Genomic DNA, 24,143 nt, shown 5'->3' on the forward strand with positions numbered 1-24,143 from the left:
TTTGCATGGGTGCAACAAATGAATGTATAAATGAATGAAGGGTGGACTATAGAATATTTTACTTAGTTTATTAGTAAGTCTGCCATGTCAAAAATAGTCGGGACATTGCATATGATGGAGGCACATTGGCATTTACGTTTTCTTCTTTGTCCATGTATCTGAGCTGCGTTGTCTCCTAAGTTAGTGCATTTCGGTTATCTTCCTCTCCTTCCTCTGACTTTCCTTAGTTAGTGGCTCAGGGGTTGGGCTTATATCTGGCCCTGCTACTTCTTAATTATGTGACCTCAGGTTGTTGCTCTCTGTGTCAATTTTCTCAGCTCGCAATAGAGTTACTAAGATCACATATCTCAAAGGTGCTTGTAAGGGCAGAAGAAGTTAATAATTAAACTCCCAGAGTTGTCCCTTGCACAGGGTTAATGTTCAGAAATGTTAACTTGGATTATTATCATCCTTGTTTAAACCCTTAGGAAGATGAAATACCTTGTCACACAGAGTAAGTTTTGCAAACATATATTCTTCAAAAGTAGAATAACATTCTGTTGCTGTTTTCTTAAGATTTTAATGCATTTTTTTAAATCTGTGGATTTTGCTGATCATGTCATTATGAGTTAATGCTCTTTTGTTGTCTCCCAATCCTTTTTAGGATCAAAAGCAAATAACACCCCCATTAGTCTGTGATTGGAACATAGCTTTTCTTACTTTGTTATGTATTTAAAATTTTATTAACTGTTCCTTTCTCAAATAATATAGTAAATCATGTATGGCTTTCTAATGTTAAGATGCAAAATTTACAAAGAAAAAATTTCTACTGAAACCATTCTGAAATAACTCTCTCTTCAAAGACACTACTATCCTCAGTTTGGGGTGTTTCTATCATGTTGACATTCATATATAAAATTTAGCTCAAAGTTCCAAAAACGGCAAATGCTGTTAAATATAAACATTTACTTTAAATGTATTAAAGTAAAGCTTTAAATATAAATCCTGTGAGGGAAGTACTTTTATCATCTCTGTTGTATAGAACATTTGCTTTGGCAGAGTAGAAGGTAAAGTTTTGGAAAGGTGAGAGGTGAGTGAAGATTAGATTGTTTCATGTGTTGTACCAAGGGTCAGGGTGAGGATGAATTTTATCCAGGGATGAATTGGAAAGTTCTGACCGGATTTGAATTCTATTTATTTATTTTTGGCTGCACCTCAGGGTTCGTGGGATCTTAGTTTCTGGTCTGAGATCAGATCCGTGCCTCCTGCGGTAGAAATGCAGTGTCCTAACCATTGGACTGCCACGCAAGTCCCCAGTCAGATTTTAAAAGGGTCATTCTGGCTAAGGAGCTAGGAATGGTCTTTGAATGGAAGAATAAAATAAAGTAATGAAATAGAAAACAATCTTCTCCTTGTCTTTCAGGAAACTACACTCTGAGAGTTGATTGTACCCCGCTTATGTACAGCTTGGTATATAACCTAACAAAGGAGGTAAAAATAATTACATGGAATTTTAAGTTCTACAAATGTTTTCCTGAGGTGGCATTTTTATGTTTATTATGTCAAACAACTGTTGTTTTATAACTTTTTTTTTTTTCACATAGCAAAGATCCGCTCCTAGAAATGTCTTATAGATGGTGAGTGCACACTGCCCTTTCTCCCCACACCAGTCTGAGGCAGTCTGTGGGGAGCGTTGTGTGGGTGCACACTGCCCTTTCTCCCCACACCAGTCTGAGACAGTCTGTGGGGAGCACTGCGTGGGTGCACGCTGCCCTTTCTCCCCACACCAGTCTGAGGCAGTCTGTGGGGAGCACTGCGTGGGTGCACACTGCCCTTTCTCCCCACACCAGTCTGAGACAGTCTGTGGGGAGCACTGCGTGGGTGCACGCTGCCCTTTCTCCCCACACCAGTCTGAGACAGTCTGTGGGGAGCACTGCGTGGGTGCACACTGCCCTTTCTCCCCACACCAGTCTGAGGCAGTCTGTGGGGAGCACTGCGTGGGTGCACACTGCCCTTTCTCCCCACACCAGTCTGAGACAGTCTGTGGGGAGCACTGCGTGGGTGCACGCTGCCCTTTCTCCCCACACCAGTCTGAGACAGTCTGTGGGGAGCACTGCGTGGGTGCACACTGCCCTTTCTCCCCACACCCGTCTGAGGCAGTCTCTGGGGAGCACTGCGTGGGTGCACGCTGCCCTTTCTCCCCACACCCGTCTGAGGCAGTCTGTGGGGAGCACTGCGTGGGTGCACACTGCCCTTTCTCCCCACACCCGTCTGAGGCAGTCTCTGGGGAGCGCTGCGTATGCCATATCCGTTTGAAAATGAGAAAACAGAGCTCAAAAGGCATTAGCCAGTGAAGTCACACAGCTTATTCAGTAACTGTGCAGTGACCGAGTCCTGTGGTTTAACTTCTTAGTTTTAAAACTGATGTTTACTCTTTAATATGATACCAGTTAATTCAGGACTCAAGAAAAGTTGGTATTTCTAACTGTCTGAGAAAGAGTAAGTAAATCACCGCATGCAGACTCCTGGGACAGAGCCTGGAGTACATAAATTGAATGTACTCAGTTCATGATTTCCTGCTGTGGCTTTCAGTCCACTGAGCTAAAGTTGCCTTATTCCTTCTGACAGCAGCATGAGATACTGAACCCGGTAGTGTCTGGATTCCTGCAGGACTGACAGGCAGCTCTTCATTTTAGTTCTCCTGCCCCATAAAGCCTCTGGTCCTAGAGTTAGTCATAATGAATGAGCTTTTGCATGGTAGATTTTTGTTTTTACTGCTATTTACCTGCTTTGAACAGAAAAAGGAAAAAAAAAAAAAAAACCTTGGTTATTTAACAAAGAGCTAACGCTACCCACTCCAGTACTCTTGCCTGGAAAATTCCATGGATGGAGGAGCCTGGTGGGTTATAGTCCATGGGTTCACAAAGAGTCGGACACGACTGAGCGACTTCACTTAACAGAATTACCAACTGAAATGTATTTACTAAGAAAAATATTTGTTTCCCTGAAGTAGGGATTTTATATAGACCCTAAACGTATGGTTAAGCTTTGGTTTAACAAGCATGGAATTTAATTTATTGACATCTCCAGTAGGAGTGGAAAAGTTTAATTTGGCACTAATCTATTCATATGTTGCTTAAGAGTTCCTTCAGGATCTGCAGTTTTTAATCAATTCCTGTGATGTGTTTACAAAGTTATATACTGGGAACATTGCTTCTCAGAAAATTCCCACCATTTATGGAATTTAAAGTCACTGCTAAGGAAGCTTGGCAGTTATATTTGCTTACCAGGTGGATTGGTGGTTCTCTGTGACAAATGCAAAAACACTACTTCTAGGTTAGGTTTGAAATTATGTGATACTTGGTAATTTTTGATTTTTAAAAATTATGTTTTGTTTGTTTTGAGAAGATGATTTGCAGCATTTCAAATTTTAGTGATAAACTAAGCAATCTAGTAATATATTTCTATGTTATTCAAAATTCATATTTCCTAAAATAAATCGAATGTTTCTGCCATTTGTAGCAAAAAGTTTTGGGTAAATTTATAAGCTTGAGTGAAGTTATTTTGTTGCTTTACATACTGACATTTTACCTCATGCTTGGGTAAATTTAATTGTGTTCGCATTGACCATTGCACATCCCTGTATTATAGAGCCTAGCACATGAAATCCACACTTTTATTTACAGTTCCACTAGTAGATGATATGTAACGTGTGTTATTACACTTTGTATTGCTAGCATCTACAAAAAGTCTTCCACAGCATAAGTAGTCTATAAATTTTTTTGAGTTTAATCTGTTAAAAAAAAATAGACCATAGGACTTTTATTAAATACAAAATAAAAACTTTTTATACCATATATCAGTCAATTACCAATAGTGGTGGAATATTAATTATAATTTAGTGTGCTAAATGTTTTGGCATAATATTTAATGCTCTGAAACTCACATTCAGTAGTAGGACATATTTTACTCCCTTAGTTTTCTTATCTGTAAAATCTAAAAATTCGTTAAAAGCCCTGTGTTTAGCATAAATACAGTTTACACTCAACTAAGTGAAATATTATTGCATTTATTTTCTTATGTATTATTTAATGACTTTGACAACCTTGTTGGCACAAAGCAATATTAAAACAAAAGTCTTCCCTTAACCAGCTCGTTCCTTTTCATTTTTTTTTAAGAGGAGAAGGAATGGATCTTTGAAAGTAGCCTCCTTTAATTCAGAAGAATAGATTGAAAAAATCTTATAATATGACCATTCATCTGAATTTAATGGCTTGGTAATAATTTGGTGTACCCTTTCTTTCCATACACTCCATGTATTTTTTTTATAATAGGTGTATTATATATAGTAGCATTTTCCCATATCGTCAGAAACTCAGTGCTGTAATTCTTAATGACTGCTAATGTATGAATTGCTTTTCATATTTTCCTTAATATGATTTAACTACTCATTCCCTGGTTAAAAGATATTTAGATTTTGAAACATCTGATTTATAAGTATACTCTCTTTTTTTCCCTGTTTAACTCATGTAGCTCCGAAGTCCTGATGAAGGTTTTGAAGGCAAGTCTCTTTTTGAGAGTTGGAATGAAAAAAGTCCTTCCCCTGAATTCAGTGACTTGCCAAGGTAAACAAACAGAACTCTGTACGGAATTTAGTAAGGAATTGTGTCAAAAATAAAGGATCGCTTCTTTTAATAAATAATAAAAGTTTAAAATTCTATAACATCTGACAAAGATTAAGCAATGCTTAGGTTCACAAATAAAATTGTTACCTGAAAACTGCGTTTGCCTCTCAGGGGGTGTAGAACCAAAAGACACAACCAAGTCAAAGAACTGGAGATAAAGATTAAGCAATGCTTAGGTTCACAAATAAAATTGTTACCTGAAAACTGGGTTTGCCTCTCAGGGGGTGTAGAACCAAAAGACACAACCAAGTCAAAGAACTGGAGATGGAAGGATGAATTATTTGCAGCAAGTTTGGAAAACATTGGGTGTGCTTAGTCAGTCCTGTATGACTCTTTGTGACCCACTGTGGGTGTAGCCCACCAGGCTTCTTTGTCCATGGGATTTCCCAGACAAGAATAGAGTGGGTTGCTGTTTCCTTCTCCAGGGGATATTCCCAACTCAGGGATCAAATCTGCGTCTCCTGTGTTTCCTGCATTGCAGGCAGATTCTTTACTTGCTGAGTCATCATGGTAGCCTGGAAAACACTGGGGATCTTTCCCAAAGCAATGTCTCCCTGAACAGTAAAATCATAGATGTTTTAAGCTAAGAGTACAGGCATATTCATAAAGGGGCTTGAGCAGAGTATAATTCATAATAAAATTGGGACAAAATCTGAAAAAGTCCAAACTTTAGTTGACTGAGTTCAGAAAAGGTTAACCTCATCATTCCCAGCTGATCTGGTGGTTGAGCACACATAGGGGTTTACGTTCTGCAGAACAGCTCAGGAATGTTCTTTAGGCTAATATTTACCATTGTAACTGAGCTGAAAGTCTTTACAACGGGCTTATTCTCTTTGCTGTTGTTACTTCTCTTGCCTAAGGCATTTGTTCCTAAATTTTCTTGTTGCCTTAAAATCATTTATTACTGAGACCTGTTCAGGGATAAGCATTGTGACCAGGGCTTTATCACAAAATGGCTTAGATCAAAAGTGAGTTGCCCTATGTCAAGAAAGCCAAACCTAGTTCTCTTTTTCTAGGGACCCCCGACCCTGTCTGCTTACAAAATATTGGTATGTGTTTTGAAATTAAATCTGTAGGCCATCAAAATGTGATTCTCTTTTGAATAGATTATGCACATGGTGCCTAAGTCTGTCCTCTTGCTGCTTAATAAGTTTACTTTTTTCTGAACATCATGCAATATTTTGGTTACTCTGAGAAGAATATAGGCATCATATCAGGTTTAGCCATATCTTCACAAGCAAGGGATGAGGAATAAATATCTCAGTAGTTTGAGATTAAGATAACAGTATGAATAATTTAAATTTTTAAGGATAGGATTTAAATCTGAGTTATCTGAAAATTTTCTGATTCTTTTAACTGTATCATGTACAACAAATATAGATAATAAAATAAGTCAGTGGAGGAAAATACTTTCCAACTTCAAGAATCTTGTTTTTTTTTTAAATAGTGAAATACAGTTGTGATTCATAGTAAGTGTGCATTTGGTCTTCTTGATTCTCTTAAAGAGCTCCTAAAATCCCTGGAATTTTCTAAGAGGTGAGAGGGACAAAGGTATCTTTTGTTTTGTTAATGAGGTAACATGGACCCATACCTAAAGTGGGGACTGGTTGCCGGGAGAACCAATCAAGTGATTTGAGGGTTGTAACTCTCAATCTGGCCCTCAACCTCTCTGGAAGGGAGGCAGCCTGAGGTTGACTCAGTCACCAATGTCCAATAACTTAACTGATTATGACCATGTCCTGAGGTTTTCATAAAGCCTCAAAACTCTAGAGTTTGGGGGAGTTTCCTGGCTGGTGAACATGGGGAGGTGCTGGAAGAGTGGTGAGCCTGGACAGGGTTGGGAGTTCTGACCCCTTTCCCATACCTCATCCTATGCATCTCTGGCATCTGGCTGTTCTTGAGTTATAATTTTAAACTATGAATTGGTGATCTAGTAAGTAAATGCTTCTCTGGGTTCTGTGAGCCGCTCTGGCCAATCCAAGGAGGGGCTTGTGGAACCCTGCTATCTGTAGCAGTTGGTCAGGAGCACGGGAGTCTGAGTGGGAGGGGAGGGACAATCTCTGGTGGTAAGCCCTTCATGTCCGGGACCTGACACTACCTCCAGGTGGGCAGTGTCAGAACTGAGTTGAATTGTGGAACACCCAGCTGGTGTCCTGGAGAATTATGTTCTGTCGGTGTGGGAAACCCTCCCCTCCCCACATAAACAGGTTGGAATTGGGTCCAGAAACTCAAAAGAACAATGATCACCCCTCCCCAAAATAGTCTTATGGAAGTAGATATGTTGTGATAAAAAATGACATTCCCCCCTCCCTTTTTTTTTTTTTTTTTTGCTGCTTCTCTAAAGGCAATATATCTAAAAATTGTATTTATAGTATTGAGTGGAGATTTAGTTTAATTCATTTTGATCCATATTCAGTGAAGAAGTTACTCAAATAATCCTGTATTTTATCTCTAAAAGGATTAGCAAATTAGGATCTGGAAATGATTTTGAAGTGTTCTTCCAAAGACTTGGAATTGCTTCAGGCAGAGCAAGGTATACTAAAGATTGGGTAAGTCTATTAATAATTTCTTCAGGATTAATTATGAATATATTTTAGCTAAACAAATAATTCTGGATCAATAAAAGTGACTTAAGCACCATGCTCGCTCCATCCCTGATTTTGTTCAGCAACTTAGAATTCTTCCCATGTTTAATTGGTTTCTTCTGATGTCTGTCTGCATGTTTGTAATCATATACTTCTGCTATTTCTTTCTTTTTCAGTTTTAGGTATTATCCATTTACTTTTTTCTAGGGAAGCTAGGCATTCAGTTCTCTTATGTCACTTCCTCTCCCAACCCCCAAATACTTTCCTTCATGGCATTGTTTTCAATATCTTATTTGTGCTGTGCTTGTTGATTAGAAGACATTTTTTTTTCCTCCATGTATCTACAAACTTTTAGCATATTCAGACTCATCAGGTGATCTGGCAGAGTTCATTTTCCCTGTTGGGGTTCTTCTGCTCCTCTGGGTTCTCTGGTTATTCTTTCTGCCTGTGGCACAGTTTTTGCCTAAATTTTAAAAGAAAGCTGAGAACATCTTCATTTCACTCATACTTTGGATTTTCTGTTTCCCAGATTTTATGTCTTCCTTTTTCTTATTTACTCACCATTTTTTTTTCTGAATCACATCTTTCAGGCACTTCTTGAAAAGAGTGAACAAAAGCTAAATACCTTGCATGCCTATTATACTACACAGAAGTCTTCAATAATTTGACTGGGAAGCAAAGTTTTGTTGCAAATTCTGTACCCTTAGAATTTTGATCTTATTGCTTTATTGTCTCCCAGCCTGTTGAGAGATGTTATTTGTTCCCTGATCTGTTGTTTCTTGCTTTTTATTTTTAAAGGAAAATTTTAGTATCTACTCTTTATGACTGTGTTGTCCTTGGTGAACAAATGCGTATTATGTCATATTTTAATATGCTGAACTGGGTACAAGTTATACCCTTTTTTCTGGAAACCTATGGTTGTAGTTGGAGGAAATGTTTTTTTCTTTGATTATTCCCTCTTTTCTCTTTCTCAAACTATTATGAATTTGTTTAGCCTCTGGGGGATTCTTTTCCAGTGCCTTTATCTGTTCTCTTGCATTCCTATCTGTGTCTTTTTTTACATTCAGCAATGTTTTCTTCAACTCTGTCATTCATTTATTCCTTTTTATTAAGTTTCCCTCCATTCCCTGTAGTACCTCCTTACTCTGACATGATTTTATTCTAGTTTGCAGGCTGGATCTATAGCTTTCAAGTTAAAAGCTGTCTTCAAATGCCTGGCCGTCTTTGGCAGTCTGTCTTATTTGGGAGTGAAGCTAGAGAAAGCTCGTATGCGGGGGTGATGCCTGTTGAAGGGGAAGCTTCACAACAGAAGGACTGAGAGTGCCTGTTCTGGTTGCTTCTTTGGGAGAGAGCTAACACTGAGGATCTGTAGTCTTTTGTCTTGGGTTGGTTATTCTGCCCAGAGAGAAAATCTCTCACCATTGGGGTTGGTGGTGAAGGTAGATGTTAATATCATCTGCATTTTCTTATGAGGAAACTGCAGCCAGGAAAGGTTGGTAAACTCTGGGGTTAATAAACTCCTGGAGTTATTTGTGGTAGTAAGTTCTGAAGCCTGGATTCAAACTCTGGCAGGCTAATTCCTGAGACCCACTCTCAACATACCTCTATGTATAGTGTTCTATGATATCAATAAAAAAAGAAAAAAAAAAGCAAGCATCTTTAAAAAATGGGCGAAAGGCATAAATCAGCAACTCAGAATTTGAAAAGTTGTTCCCTCTTGCCTTTTGTGTATGTTCTTGTATTCTTATAACGGCCTGAGCATTACTTGTCTCTTTAGTGAGATTTCAGATCTACTACTGAACCCTCACTGTTTAGACTCTCACTCAGCACACTGCTTGTCAGAAAATTACCCATTCATGGAATTTCAGTCAGTAAACAATTTGCACCATTGCTCTATATAATATATCATGCTTATTTTCTTGCTTCTAACAATTCTCTGTCTTCTTAAATTATTTTCACACAAATGCAGCATTATCTTGTCTTTATTTGAGGAAGATTTTTACATCTCCTGTTAAAGGCAAGAATCTTAGGTTTCTTCCAAGATCATTTTTACAGTATTGTTTATGTTATATACACATACTTTTTTACTAGTGAAAACCTGGGGCAGGTTTTAATAATACAATAATAAACATTTAGTAAGTGGCTTATTGAAGTACTTAGATACTTCCTTTATTCATTACTGACAAAAACAGTCTTACTAATACTAACAGTAACTGTGATACTATGCATTTTATATAAGTTATCTTACAAGGGATACATTTTGGATTTCTTTGCATTTTTTTTTTTTGTAGGAAACAAGCAAATTCAGCAGCTATCCTCTGTATCATAGTATCTATGAAACGTATGAATTAGTGGAAAAATTTTACGATCCAGCGTTTAAGTATCACCTCGCTGTGGCCCAGGTTCGAGGTGGAATCATCTTCGAAATAGCCAATTCCATAGTGCTGCCCTTCGACTGTCGAGACTATGCTGTTGTTTTAAGAAAGTACGCCGATAAAATCTACAATATTTCAATGAAGCATCCACAAGAAATGAAAACCTACAGCGTGTCATTTGGTATGCTAGCTTTCCTCTTTCAAAACTCTATCTGTAATCTCTAAAATGTAATGACTTACCTCAGGTCCATTTATTATTTATTGCTATTGCGCATGATCAAATATTTTATGCATATAAATGTTCCCTCTGTCTCACTGATGCGTATCTTGCAATATACAAAATATAAATACCTTGTTACAGACAAAAGGGAACAGCTTCCTGTATGGTTCCCCTTGTTTAAACTATAGAGCAATGCCGTTTCATTAGGTTCTAATTTCTCTTTTAGATTCACTCTTTTCTGCAGTGAAGAATTTTACAGAGATTGCTTCTAATTTCAGTGAGAGACTCCAAGACTTGGATAAAAACAAGTATGTTCTGCATATATACAGAGAGACAGATAGATATGCTATGCATGCACTGTATATAATAAAAAAGAAATACTAGTTGACGTCTTGTTGTTGAACTATCTTTGGAAAGTGTTTTTCTGCTTTCTTTCTATTCTAACACACCCTATATAGGGCTGCCTTATCTCTTAAAGATGTATTTTTGACATTTAGATGACATATGTGCTGTTGAGAAATGCTGGTGCCTCCGTTACTATGAACTCTGAGTAGTTGTAACAACATTTCCACCTTAACGTTGAAGGGTCCATATTTCAACCAAACTCTTCTTCCCCCAAAACACACCTTCTTCTTCCCTCTTCTTAATGTCACTACTCCCACAAACACTTCATAATCTCCACTGCCACCTGGAAAAATTCTCTGTATCCAGAATAGCAAATAAGATAAAGCCATTCTTTTTTTTCCAAAAGGTAGAATGTTGAGAGTAAATATCAATTAAATATATAATGATGATACAAATATCAAATCCTTGGGGACTGATGCAAGAATACATGGAAAGAGAGAGTGCAGACAGATCAAAAGTTAGACCAGTGATATATAAGGAAGTCTTTGTAATGAAGGATACATTAAAATCAAATGAGAAAAGTATTCAATAATATTGTATAAGCTTTTTCAGGAATTGGTAAAAAAAAAAAAAGTGAATCCAAAATCTCACTTCACATTCTATGCAAAGATAAACAACAGGTATAGAAGAATTTTTTAATAAAAATTGAAATATCTTAGAAATGAGATTCAAAGTTTAGAAATGATAATGCAGTCAGATTTGAGAATATTAAAATGGTTTATAATATGAAAACTAATAGTCCAAATCAAAGATAAAAGACTGGAAAATTTGGATGGTGGGTAATAAAGATGCAGAAAATATGAACGGGGGTAATACAGATATTATAAAAATTTGTTTTTGAAAACTGATGAGGATCCAAAAGACAAAGTGGGGAACATTGACACTAGACAAGAGAACTCAAAAATAACATATCAGCTGTACAGAAACAGAAAAAAAATTCAAATTTACTAGTAATTCCAAAACCACAAATGAAAATGTATTATTTTCATATCAAGTGAATAGCAATTTAAAATTTGTTTGTGCAAATTGCTGCAGGCAGTACACTGAAGTTGATGCTCTTGTGCTTTATTTTTTCTGATAGCATTGAAATTGCTATTGCTTTAAGCTATTAAAGAACATAAATATATGTTGTTACAATTTCTAGAGCAATGACAGTGTTCTTACACTCTGCCATAGTATTTCTATTTCTTGAAATTTTTTCCTTCTGGGAAGGGTCTCAAGTTTGAGGGAATGAAATGGCTTCTCATAGAAAAATTCAAATTACAATATCAAATAACTCAAAGCAGCATTAATACCCATGAGGACAGAAGTTACTAAACAATCGGATGTCCACCAATTTAAACATTTTGTAAACATTAAGATTGATAATTATAAGTTTATTAAGATATAATAATATGTTAAGCAAACAAAAAGGTCATAAAATTGTTCATATACACTATTTTATTGATTACATAGAAAATATTATAAGAAAGCAATTAGTATAATAATCATGTTATCCTTGGGTGAATGTGAAGATTTTTTCCCTTATACTTTATAATTCTTTTTGAATTTTTATCTAAGTAAAAATAACCCATGATAAATAAATTTTGGAGTAATGTCAAACACTGTGTAGTCAGGAAGATCCCCTGGAGTAGGAAGTGGCAACCCAGTCCAGTCTATAAAGCTGACTTTTTGTCATTAAATGATGTTAAATGTCATTAAATGATGTTTCTTCCTTGTGGGGGAACTGCCTGATGGCATAGTATGGTAATCTAGCACACTGGCTTTCACTTCCTTGAGTATTTCTGGATTTGTCTTACCATCTCTAACTGATAGTTAAGGTACCATTTGTATCTCTATAGTATGTATGCATACCCTGAAATACGTGGAGCTGTGGTTAGTACATAATAAGAGTAAGTGCTGGCTAAAATAAATTAAGGTGGATGTAGAATTTCTCAACCAAACTTTGAAATCTGTGGAAGAGACACTTCTTGAATCCTGCTTTTCTTCAATCAATGTCTTAACCCATTGAAGAAAACAGAGTGTTGACTTCTTGGTACCTTTATGGTCACATAGTTTTCAACTTCAAGACCTAGCCTCCTCCAGTCTCTGCAGGGAGGCCAGCATACTTCTGGTGGAAATAGATCCTGTTCACATAAGTCTGGTGCTCTGAGCATTTACCTCCCAGGGATGTTTTAGTTTGAACCCTGCAAGGTGGCGCTAGTGGTAAAGAATCTGCCTGCCACCGTAGGAGACAGGAGACGCGAGAGACTCAGGTTCAAACCCTGGATCAAGAAGATCCCCGAGAGTAGGAAGTAGCAACCCACTCCAGTAGTCTTGCCTGGAAAATCCCAGGGACAGAAAAGCCTGGCGGGATACAGTCCATAGGGTTGCACAGAGTAAGACACGACTCAAGCGACTTACTGCGCTGAACAAGGAACATCTGAATGGGGGGTGTGTGTATCCACATGAGTTTCTGTGTTCTTAGCAATGCTTTATGAATTTGGTTCAGAAACTTGTGATACCTTATTGAAATTATGGTTCATTCAGTTTTCCTCTTTATTAGTTAATGTGGACTGTTCACAGGTAAAGTCTCTGCCCATGGTTTACCTTTATCCTATCACATAACCTGAGTTCTTGATGCTAAATGAATGTTGAAAATAGCTCATATCCAAATTCTGTGGCCTTTAATTATTCAATTTGCCTTTTGTTGACATACTGCAGTTGAAGGAATAGTACTGACCTCCTACTGCTGCTGGGTCGCTTAAGTCAGGTCCAACTCTGTGTGACTCCATGGACTGTAGCCCTCCAGGCTCCTCTGTCCATGGGGATTCTCCAGGCAAGCATACTGGAGTGGGTTGCTACACCCTCCTCCAGGGACTCTTCCTGACCCAGGGATAGAACCCATGTCTCTTACATCTCCAGCATTGGTATGTGGGTTCTTTAACACTAGCACCACCTGGGAAACCCACTGAGATCCTTTTTCACTCTAAAACTTTCTAGATGTGAACTTGGGCGAGTTATTTCTCTACTGAATCTGAAATATCTCATCTATGGAATGGGGCTGCTATTCATGCATAACTTGAAGGATTGCTCAGATGATTAAAAGGAATATATTTTATAAACATTCAGAATAGTAATGGGCACATAGTGTTCTTGTTAAAACTAAGCCATAACAAAGCTAGAGATAATTCAATTTTTATATAAAATAATTTGACTCCTTATGGTAATGATTACTTTTCACTAGTTAATTAAATTATGACAATATGTTGAATGTAACAACATATTGCTGCCCTACTCCAGAATTGCTGATAAATTTTCAGTTGTATTGAGGCATTTTTATTACAGTAACACTCTCCTGCATACCTTGGAATGTGAACTCTCTAAGCAGGAAGAGTCTGATACCTCGCAGGCATTCAGATTTTGTTGGAAGGAGGAAATAAGCAACACCCCTGTGTTCATGTAGGTCTGTCTTTAAAAACAATAAAGTATTATTAGCCATCATTTGATAAATATAATTCTCTAGGCACCCTACTAAATGTTAATATGCTAATCCTTTTCAATATTTAAATGACTTCTATGAACAGATTATTAGGATACTTAAAATGAAAAAGTCTTGCCTATTATTTGAATACCTAGGTTTATAGTTAGTTATTTCAGTGTAAATAAAAATTACTATAATTTTTTCCATTGGCACATTGAACATTTTCAGTTTTTTGGTTTTTTAAATTGGGGATATAGTTGCTTTACAATTTTGTGTTGTGTTAGTTTCTGCTGTACAGAGAAATGAATCAGCTATATGTGTACATATAGCCCCTTCCCTCTTGGACTTCCCCCTCAACCCTGCTCCCGTCCCCTCCATCTGGGTCAGCAGAGAGTGCTGAACTGAACTGAACTCTGTAGCTGTCCCCAGTAGCTGTCTGTTTTATCCATGGTAAGGTATATGTGTCAGTCCTCATCTCCCAGTTCATCCATGCCTTCCTGCCCATGCCCCTGGGTCCACACTTCATCCCCTACACTCTCTAACACTGCCCTGCAGGTGTGTTCATCTGTACTGTTTCTCTAGTTTCCTCATACATGCATTAATATATAATGTCTGTTTCTTTCTTTTGGACCTAATTATAAGCCTCAGCAGAATATTACTTTATGGGATTTAAAGAAATATAACTATGCATGCTACTGTTCTTAATTCGCATGTATAGGAATTTAAAATTAGCTGTGTTTAGTTTTGTTTTGAATGTTTAGTTTGCTGGGTAGTGCACATATTTTCATGAAGCTGCAACTTAAGCCTTTCCTTTTCTAGCCCAATATTATTAAGAATTATGAATGATCAACTGATGTTTTTGGAACGAGCATTTACTGATCCTTTAGGATTACCAGACAGGCCTTTCTATAGGTAAGGATAAAAATATGGCTCTTCATTTTAATAAATGTGGCAAAAATGTATTTGATTTCTTGCAAACAAAAAATTCCAAAACATATGTAGTAAATGGTAAATATTATTTATTTATATAAAATGATTACTACAGGTCTTTATTATCTATTTTTTTGTTTGTTTGTTTCTGTATATAAAAGAGTATATGTTCCTTGTAGGAAATTTAGAAGACCGAGGAAGTCAGCAGTAGAAAATAAAAATCTCCCCTTCGGTATACCTAAACTTTAGCCCCTTTTTATTTTATTTTAAATGTGTATTTATGCATATACGTAAGGCACAATAAATATATACTTATTTACTGTCTCCGGAGAAGGCAATGGCACCCCACTCCAGTACTCTTGCCTGGAAAATTCCATGGACAGAGGAGCCTGGTAGGCTGCAGTCCATGGAGTCACTAAGAGTCGGGCATGACTGAGTGACTTCACTTTCACTTTTCACTTTCATGCATTGGAGAAGGAAATGGCAACCCACTCCAGTGTTCTTGCCTGGAGAATCTCAGGGACAGAGGAGCCTAGTGGGCTGCTGTCTATGGGGTCACACAGAGTTGGACACAACTGAAGCGACTTAGCAGCAGCAGCAGCATTTACTATCTTAATGTTGATATTCAGTTTTTTCCACTAATTTTTGATAATCATTAATTATTTCTGATAAACATCAACTGTCCCCAGGTTGATCTTACTAAGAATTCAGAAAGAATTAGATCATTGACCAGCCAGAAATGATCCCATCTTTCTGTGCAGGGATTATTTGTGAAGAATTGGAATTGAGACTAAGGGTGTCATCCAAACAGAGTGAATGGTCTCCCCTGGGCGGCAGCACTGTGCCCCTTTCCTTCTTTGTCTTTTTACTGTGGAACTTGTCCTTCTCTTCCAGGCTTATTATATGCACTTTCCTCATAGCTCAGTTGGTAAAGAATCCACCTGCAATGCAGGAGACCCCGGTTCAATGCCTGGGTCAGGAAGATCCACTGGAGAAATAGCTAGGCTACTCACTCCAGTATTCTTGGGCTTCTCTTGTGGCTCAGCTGGAAGAAGATCCCCTGGAGAAGGGAAAGGCTACCCACTCCAGTATTCTGGCCTGGAGAATTACATGGCCTGCGTAGTCCATGGGGTTGCAAAGAGTTGGACACTACCGAATGACCTTCGCTTTCACTTTCACTAGCTCCTTCAGTAAAACAGCACCTTTATCTGAGATCATGTTGAATGTTACAAAACTGTTTTTAATGATTTTCACTTGATTCTGGGTATTGCAGCATGACTTCTTTTTTAAGTAGGAGAAAAAGAGTGACAAGTTGTTGTTACTGTTGTTAGACATTAAGTCATGTCCAACTGTTTGCAGCCCCATAGTCTACTCTGTCCACAGATTTTCCAGGCAAGAATATGGAGTGGGTTGCCATGCCCTCCTCCAGGGGATCTTCCCAACCCAGGGACTGAACCCACGTCTCCTGAAATGGCAGGCTGATTCTTTACCTCTGAGCCACCAGGGAAGCCCATACAGTGATTGATTGGCTGGGTCACAAATGAGACCCTATTGTTCTGCATTTCAGAAGACAGAATGGTATTTTGAAGTCATCACTTCTTTCCAGTATACACTGAGACTTATCACTTCATCTCCCAGACCTCAATTTCCTCCTCTTTAAGATGCTAATATCAGTTTTGTAGAATTTATTTTCAAGAATTGGAAAACTTATGGTGGTTTACTCATTAAGTCATGTCTGACTCTTGCGACCCCATGAAATGTAGCCTGCCAGGCTCCTCTGCCAGTGGCATTTCCCAGACAAGAATACTGGAGTTGGGTTGCCATTTCCTTCTCCAGGGGATCCTCCTGACCCAGGGATCAGACCCAGGTCTGCTATGTTGCAGGCAGTCTCCTGCATTGCAGGTGGATTCTTTACCCACTGAGCCACCAGGGAAGCCCTTTAGAAAAATTACAGGTTAATAATTTAATGCCAATTGTGATACATAGTAGGTGACAAGCTGCTGTTGCTATCATTGTCATCATTTTTGTTGCTCTGAGCCACTTTAACTCATTGTCTAAAGTCAAGATATAGTTAATTACCACATACTTCATAGTCTTTGGAGATTGAACTTGGTAGTCTAGTTGACAAGTGGCAATTAGAATTATACAATCCATGAATTGTAGAGCACCCTTGTTTTTTCCCTCATATATGTAATTATAGCAACTGATAGCAAACTATTTCTGTCAACAGGCACGTCATCTATGCTCCAAGCAGCCACAACAAGTACGTGGGGGAGTCATTCCCAGGGATCTACGATGCTCTCTTTGATATTGAAAACAGAGTGGACCCATCCAAGGCCTGGGAAGAAGTGAAAAGACAGATTTCTATTGCAGCCTTCACAGTGCAGGCTGCAGCAGGGACTCTGAGAGAAGTCGCCTAAGAAATTTCTTCGTAAAACGCATACTGAATTGGTATGATGTATCGGAAAGAATCATGTTGGATGTATTGATAAACTGAAAAATAAAGTTGTGTACATATGTATACATAGGTATAGATAGATGCATATATCTACCTTGGCATTTCTTTTCTTCTTCTTATAGATCAATAAGAAAGATGGATATTTTTATTCTAAAAGTATAGAAAGTTATTCTGAGAAAGTTGAACTAAATAATGGAAGTAAGAAGTGCCTAAAATTTTAATACACTTAGGTGACATTATCAGAAATCACATCTCCTTCAACACTTCCAGATCTATTCCTGTCACTGCACACGTAGAAAGCATCAGTTTGTTATAGAACACAAGGGAAAATCCACAGGGCTTCTTCAAGCTTGGGACCTCGGTCTGCCTGGCCTCCCAGGGCTGAGAGGATTGCTGTATTAGCTCAGTAGTTGGGCAACTCTGGTCTAGTCACCCTGAAGGTAAATGTTTTGTTTTATTGTTGTTATTTAGTCACTAAGTTATGTCTGACTCTTAGCAACCCCATGGATTTTAGCCCACCAAGTTCCTCTGTCTGTGGATTTCCCAGGCAGGAATACTGCAATGGGTTGCCATTTTCTTCTGCAGCAGATCTTCCCAACCCAGGGCTCAAACCCATGTCTTTTGCATCTCTTGCATTGGCAGGTGGATTCTTTACTGCTGAGATGCTCGGGAAGTAAATATGTGTGCTTAGTTGCTCAGCCATATCCAACTCTTTGCAACAGGAGCCCGCCAGGCTTCTCTGTCCATGGGGATTCTCCAGGGAAGAATATTGGAGTGGGTTGTCATGCCCTCCTCCAGGGGATCTTCCCAACCCAGGGATTGAACCCAGGTCTCCTGCATTGTAGGTGGAGTCTTTACTCTCTGAGCCACCAGGGAAATCCTAAGGTAAATATAGTCCCTCTATAAAATAAAGGATAATTGTTTTTTTTAAAAGTTAGCAAATATGTTGTTTATACCAAAGGATATATGTAACATATACATAACAGCGCAAAGTAAGCATTTGTAAACCTACTTCAATAATTAGGTTAAGAAAAGGAATATTACCAACATCTTTGGGTCCCACATGTACTTCTGACCACATGCCTTCCCCTTCTTTCAGAGATACTCACTTTCTTGAATTTTATGCTTTTACCATACATTGCTTTTCCCAGACATGTGTTTGACTTTGTGTGTTTTTAGAATTTTTGAAAATAAAATTGTACCCCATGTATTTCACTATAACTTGGTTTTTTAAATCACCCTTGACATTTCATCCATCCATGTATTATTGTGGCTGTAGGTCATCAGATTTCACTAACAAGAGAGCACTCCCTTTGCATGGATATATCACTTATCCATTAAATGCATTCAGTCAAGGCAGAGAAACCACACAAAAATGTAAACAAGGAATGTTAACATAAAGAATGATTAATTATAATGGCACTGGAGCTATGAAGTATTGTCTAGTATAAGGTAGATAGAGGCTTAAAGAATGTAAGACCTACAGATACACAAAACAATCACTGGTCTTGGGTTGAGGACTGCAGGAAGAGGTAGCTGTTTCCTTAAATAAATTAAGTCATTGTATAAATCAGAAAGATTTAAATTTGTGTTTATACCTATGATAACCTAATCTTTAAAAGTATAGTATAATACCATAAGAAGAGTGTAGTCTGGAACTTCTACAAAAGGGCTGAAGAATACAATTCACATTATCCAGAAGATAAAGATCCTCACTGGTGGACATTAGGATGACAAGTACAGTCGCCAGTGAGTTCTCTCTTATAAAGCAAACAGCCTAGCTGACTTTACTTTTTGTCTAAAACTATCACATGAAAATGTTTATAATGCTCATTTATTGGTACAGAGTTGGAGATAGTGGGGGCTAGTCCATTCTGTCTTCCTGAGACAACTTTAAATTGTTCTGTCAACTGAGGGTTTGAAATTAAGGTATCTCCCATGTAACAAATGGTTCGTCTAATTCTATCACTTTGATGACAAAGGTCCCTATAGTCAAAACTATGGTTTTTCCAGTAGTCATGTACAGATGTGACCATAACGAAGGACCATAAAGAAGGCTGGACTAAAGAAAGCTGAGTGCCAAAGAATTGATGCTTTCCAATTGAGTTGCTGGAGAAGACTCTTGAGAGTCCCTTAGATTACAAGGAGATAACACCAGTCAAGCCTAAAGGAAATCAACCCTGGATGTTCATTAGAAGGACTGATGCTGAAGCTCCAGTACTTTGACCACCTGATGTGAAGAGCTGATGTATTGGAAAAGACCCTGATGCTGGGAAAGATTGAAGGCAAACGGAGAAAGGGAGAGCTGAGGATGAGATGGTTGGATAATATCACTGACTCGATATGAGTGTGAGGAAACCCCAGAAGATGGTGGAGGACAGGGAAGCCTGACGTGCTGCAGCCCATAAGGTCCTACAGAGTGACTGAACAGTGACTGAGTGACTGAACAGTGACTGAGCAACAATAATGTCTCACAGGGTAGCCACATTTAGGTCTCAGGCACTTGGAACATGACTAGTCTGGATTGAATGGAGTTGTTAGTATAAAATGCATGCTGCACATCAAAAACTTAGTATAAAAAAAGAATGTAAACCAGTTCATTAGTATTTTCAATATTATGTTTTAATGATAATTTTTTGAATATATTGGTTTAAATATATTGAAATTCATTTCAAATATTTTAAATACTTTTTATAATGTAGACACTAAGAATTTAAAAATACATATGTGACTGATTTTATTTCTGTAACATTATTATATAATTCTAAATCTTTTTTGCATTAAGCAGTTCAGTTGTATTTTATTAAATCTTGGATTAACTTAAGCATGTTTCCAAAAATTGTTTTGTGTTTTCCTTTATCTGACTGTATAATGGGGCTTCCCAGGTGGCAGTAGTGATAAAGAACTCACCTGCTAATGCAGGGAACATAAGAGATGTGGGTTCAATCCCTGGGTCAGGAGGATACCCTGGAACAGGGCATAGCAATCCACTCCAGTATTCTTGCCTGGAGAATCCTCTGGACAAAGAAGCTTGGCGGGCTACAGTCCACAGGGTCTCAGAGAAGGACACGACTGAAGTGACTTACATACAACTATGTAGCATGTTTTCTGGGAGACAAAGCTGACTATCTTGTTTTGGTTCACCCACCATACCTGAAAGGCAAAGGTAAGTGTTTCATATAAACTGGATGACTGAGTTGAATCAGTAGGGAACACAGGTAGTGAAATGCAATACTTCATGTATCTTTAACATGTTTAATTTATAGATGTACCTTTATTTATTTTATTTTTTTTAGATGTACCTTTAAATAAATTTTAGCTAGTTTAAACAAATATTTAAACTTGATGATTGACAGCTCTGAAAAGTGAAAGTGTTAGTTGCTCAGTCCTGTCCAACTCTGCTAGTCCGTGGACTGTAGCCTGCCAGGCTACTCCATCCATGGGGTTTTTCCAGGCAAGAATACTGGAGTGGGTTGCCATTTCCTTCTCCACGGGATCTTCCTGACCCAGGGATTGAACCCGGGTCTCCTGCATTGCAGACTGCTTCTTTACAGTCTGAGCCACTGGGGAAGCCAGCAGGGGCAGCTCTGAGTTATCTGTAAATCAAGAATTCTGGAACCAAAAAGAGACAAAAGATTATGCTCTCCTCTGAGAAACACAAATAGGGCATACTGAGTCCATTTTAGAAGAGATTGCTTCTCTTATATTACATTTACTTCATTTCATAAGGGATAATTTGTTACCTGGAACTAATTAACATTAAAAAAAAAATTATTTATTAGCTGCATTGAGTCTTAGTTGTTCTGTGGAATGTGGGATCTTAGTCTCCCAACTAGAGATCCTCTGATTGGAAGGTGGATTCTTAACCACTGGACCACCAATGAAATCCCTGATTCATATTTTAACTTGTGTTCTTTAAAATATGAAATGCAAATGGATCAGTAAGACTCAAAAAAATTCTGGGCATTTAAAACAGAAGGAATGTAATGCAAGGCATTGGTTATACTGGTGAAATAAGAGGGACACTAGAAACAAGAGGTAGTGGAACCAGCCAGAGGTTAGCATCAGCAGGAAAGCCATCACCAAACTAGGCTGTGGAGATAGGGTGGTAGTGATATTAATTATCCTTAGAGTCAGAGTCAGTTCCAGGCCAGAACCATGAGGGGAGATGGTGCCTGAGGTAGAGAGGAAGAGAAGAAATACAGCAACTTCTCTCTTTCTGTTACCCTTTATTGTCCTTCCAGAGCCTGCTGGAAACCAAGATGTATAAAAGTTTTAGAAAACTGGCTACCCCAGATAAAGAACAAAGTATGGAGAAGATGTGCAAAGATTCTGAACACATTCAAGTCCCAGTCTGACAGTTCATTCTTTTTGGCACTCAACATCTATTTTCCTCCTCCTATGCATTTCTTTAAAAAAAAAATTTTTTTTCCTAATTTTACTTACCTATTTTTGGTTGCCCAGAGTCTTCATTGCTGCACAGGCTTTTCTCATTTGTGGCAAGGGGGGGCTACTCTGCACTGTGGTGCACAGGCTACTCATTGCTGTGACTTCTCTTGTTTCAGAACACAAGCTCTAGGCATATAGTCAGTAGTTGCAGCATGTAGGCTTAGTAGTTGTGGCTCCTGGGTTCTAGAGCTTGGGCTCAGTAGTTGTGGGATATGGACTTTAGTCACTCTGAGACATGTGGAATCTTCTAGGACCCACCAACCTATGTCCCCTGCATTGGAAGATTGATTCTTATCCACTGCACCACCAGGGAAGTCTCTACTATGTATTTGTTATGCAACTGCACAAATTAAAAAAGTTATGCAGTATTTTAATTGAATAATAATAGGGATTTTTGTTCAGTTACTCAGTTGTGTCTGACTCTTTGTGACCTCATGGACTGCAGCACAACAGGCTTCCCTGTTCTTCACTATCTGTCAGAGTTTGCTCAGACTCCTGTCCATTGACTTGGTAATGCCATCCAAACATCTCATCTTCTGTTGCCCTCTTCTCCTGCCCCCAGCATCGGGGTATTTTCTAATGAGTCAGCTCTTTGCATTAGGTGACCAAAATACTGAACCTTCAACTTCAGCATCAGTCCCTCCAATGAATATTCAGGGTTGATTTCCTTTAGGAGTGACTGGTTTGATCTCCTTGCTGCCAGGGGACTCTGAAGAGTCTGCTCCAGGACCATAGTTCAAAAGCGTCAATTCTTCAGCACTCAGCCTTCTTTATGGCCCACCTCTCACATTAGATCCATATCAGATCTAATCCCTTGAATCTGTTTGTCACTTCCACTGTATAATCATGAAGGATTTGATTTATGTCATAACTGAATGGCCTAGTGGTTTTCCCTACTTTCTTCAATTTAAGTCTGAATTTTACAATAAGGAGTTCATGATCTGAGCCACAGTCAGCTCCTGGTCTTGTTTTTGCTGACTGTATAGAGCTTCTCCATCTTTAGCTGCAAAGAATATAATCAATCTGATTTTGGTATTGACCATCTGGTGATGTCCACGTGTAGAGTCATCTCTTGTGTTGTTGGAAGAGGGTGGAAGACCAGTGCGTTCTCTTGGCAAAACTCTGTTAGCCTTTCCTCTGCTTCATTTTGTACTCCTAGGCCAAACTTACCAGTTATTCCAGGTATCTCTTGAATTCCCACTTTTGCATTCCAATCCCCTGTGATGAAAAGGACATCTTTTTTTGTGTGTTAGTTCTAGAAAGTCTTGTAGGTCATCATAGAGCCATTCAACCTCAGCTTCTTCAGCATTAGTGGTTGGGGCATAGATTTGGATTACCGTGATACTGAATGGTTTGCCTTGGAAACGAACAGAGATCATTCTGTTGTTTTTGAGATTGCATCCAAGTACTGCATTTCGGACTCTTCTATTGACTATGATGGCTACTCCATTTCTTCTAAGGGATTCTTACCTACTGTAGTAGATATAATGGTTGTCTGAATTAAATTTGCCCGTTCCAGTCCCTTTTAGTTCACTGATTCCTAAAATGTCGCCATCTTCTGTTTGACCACTTCCAATGTACCTTAACTCATGGACCTAACATTCCAGGTTTCTATGCAGTATTGTTCTTTACAGCATTGAACTTTACTTTCACCACCAGACACATCCACAACTGGGCTTCGTTTCCATTTTGACTCAGCCTCTTCATTTGTTCTGGAGTTCCTTCTCTGCTCCTCTCCAGTAGCATATTGGACACCTACTGACCTGAAGGGTTCATTTTTCAGTGTTATATCTTTTTGCCTTTTCATGAATGGATAAAGATGATATCAACATCATACATATGTACACTGTAATATTACTCAGCCATAACAAAGAACAAAATGCCATTTGCCGCAACATGGATGGACCTGGATATTGTCAGAAAGAGGAAGGAAAGAAGTCAGAAAAAAAAGGAAAAATATCATATGACATTACTTATATGTGGAATCTTAAGAAAATGGTACAAATGAAGTTATTTAAAAAAGAGATACACATGTAGAAAACAAATTTATGATTAGCAACTTATAAGAGGGGGCAGGAAAATTGAGAGATTGACTTATATCCATTATAATATGTAGAATAGATCATAAATAAGGGCCCACTGTATCACACAGGGAACTCTACTCATTACTTTGTATTGATATGTATGGGAAAAATTTCTTTAAAAAAACAGTGCCTATATGTATATATGTAACTGATTCACTTCGCTGTATACCTCAAACTAAAACAACATTGTAAATCAATATTTCAATAAAAATTTTAAAGTAAATAAATTGTCATGTCTACTCTCCTTCCTTGAGTGAAGCACTATGACCCATCTTGAGTTAAGGTAAGAAAATGTTTTTGAAGGCTAGAATGAAAGCACAGTAAAAAATAAAGAAAACCTTAAGAAATAGGTGCCCATACTTAACAGTCAATACCATATTTCTTCCTCAAATTGTCTAGGACTTTTTTAGTCAATCATATAGTATACAACTATGATGTAATCACTAATTTTGCAACATAGGATCAATATTTCTGTTGTTGAATGAGTGGGAATGAGATCATATGCAGGGA

General features: G+C 38.1%; 1 protein-coding gene across 1 annotated transcript in view; it reads left to right on the forward strand.

Annotated features, from left to right (window-relative positions):
- The window catches only part of FOLH1 (folate hydrolase 1), a 64,071-nt gene extending 46,908 nt beyond the window's left edge, over window positions 1-17,163 (forward strand). The window contains exons 13-19 of the mRNA XM_061120456.1: window positions 1,403-1,470; window positions 4,513-4,604; window positions 7,123-7,213; window positions 9,541-9,805; window positions 10,071-10,152; window positions 14,532-14,624; window positions 16,873-17,163. Coding sequence (XP_060976439.1) covers window positions 1,403-1,470; window positions 4,513-4,604; window positions 7,123-7,213; window positions 9,541-9,805; window positions 10,071-10,152; window positions 14,532-14,624; window positions 16,873-17,062 — 881 coding nt within the window. The 3' untranslated portion in view covers window positions 17,063-17,163. The remainder of the gene's footprint in view (window positions 1-1,402; window positions 1,471-4,512; window positions 4,605-7,122; window positions 7,214-9,540; window positions 9,806-10,070; window positions 10,153-14,531; window positions 14,625-16,872) is intronic.
- The last annotated feature ends 6,980 nt before the right edge of the window (window positions 17,164-24,143 follow it).

Source organism: Dama dama, chromosome 2, assembly GCF_033118175.1.
Source record: "Dama dama isolate Ldn47 chromosome 2, ASM3311817v1, whole genome shotgun sequence".
Taxonomy (NCBI): Eukaryota; Metazoa; Chordata; class Mammalia; order Artiodactyla; family Cervidae; genus Dama; species Dama dama.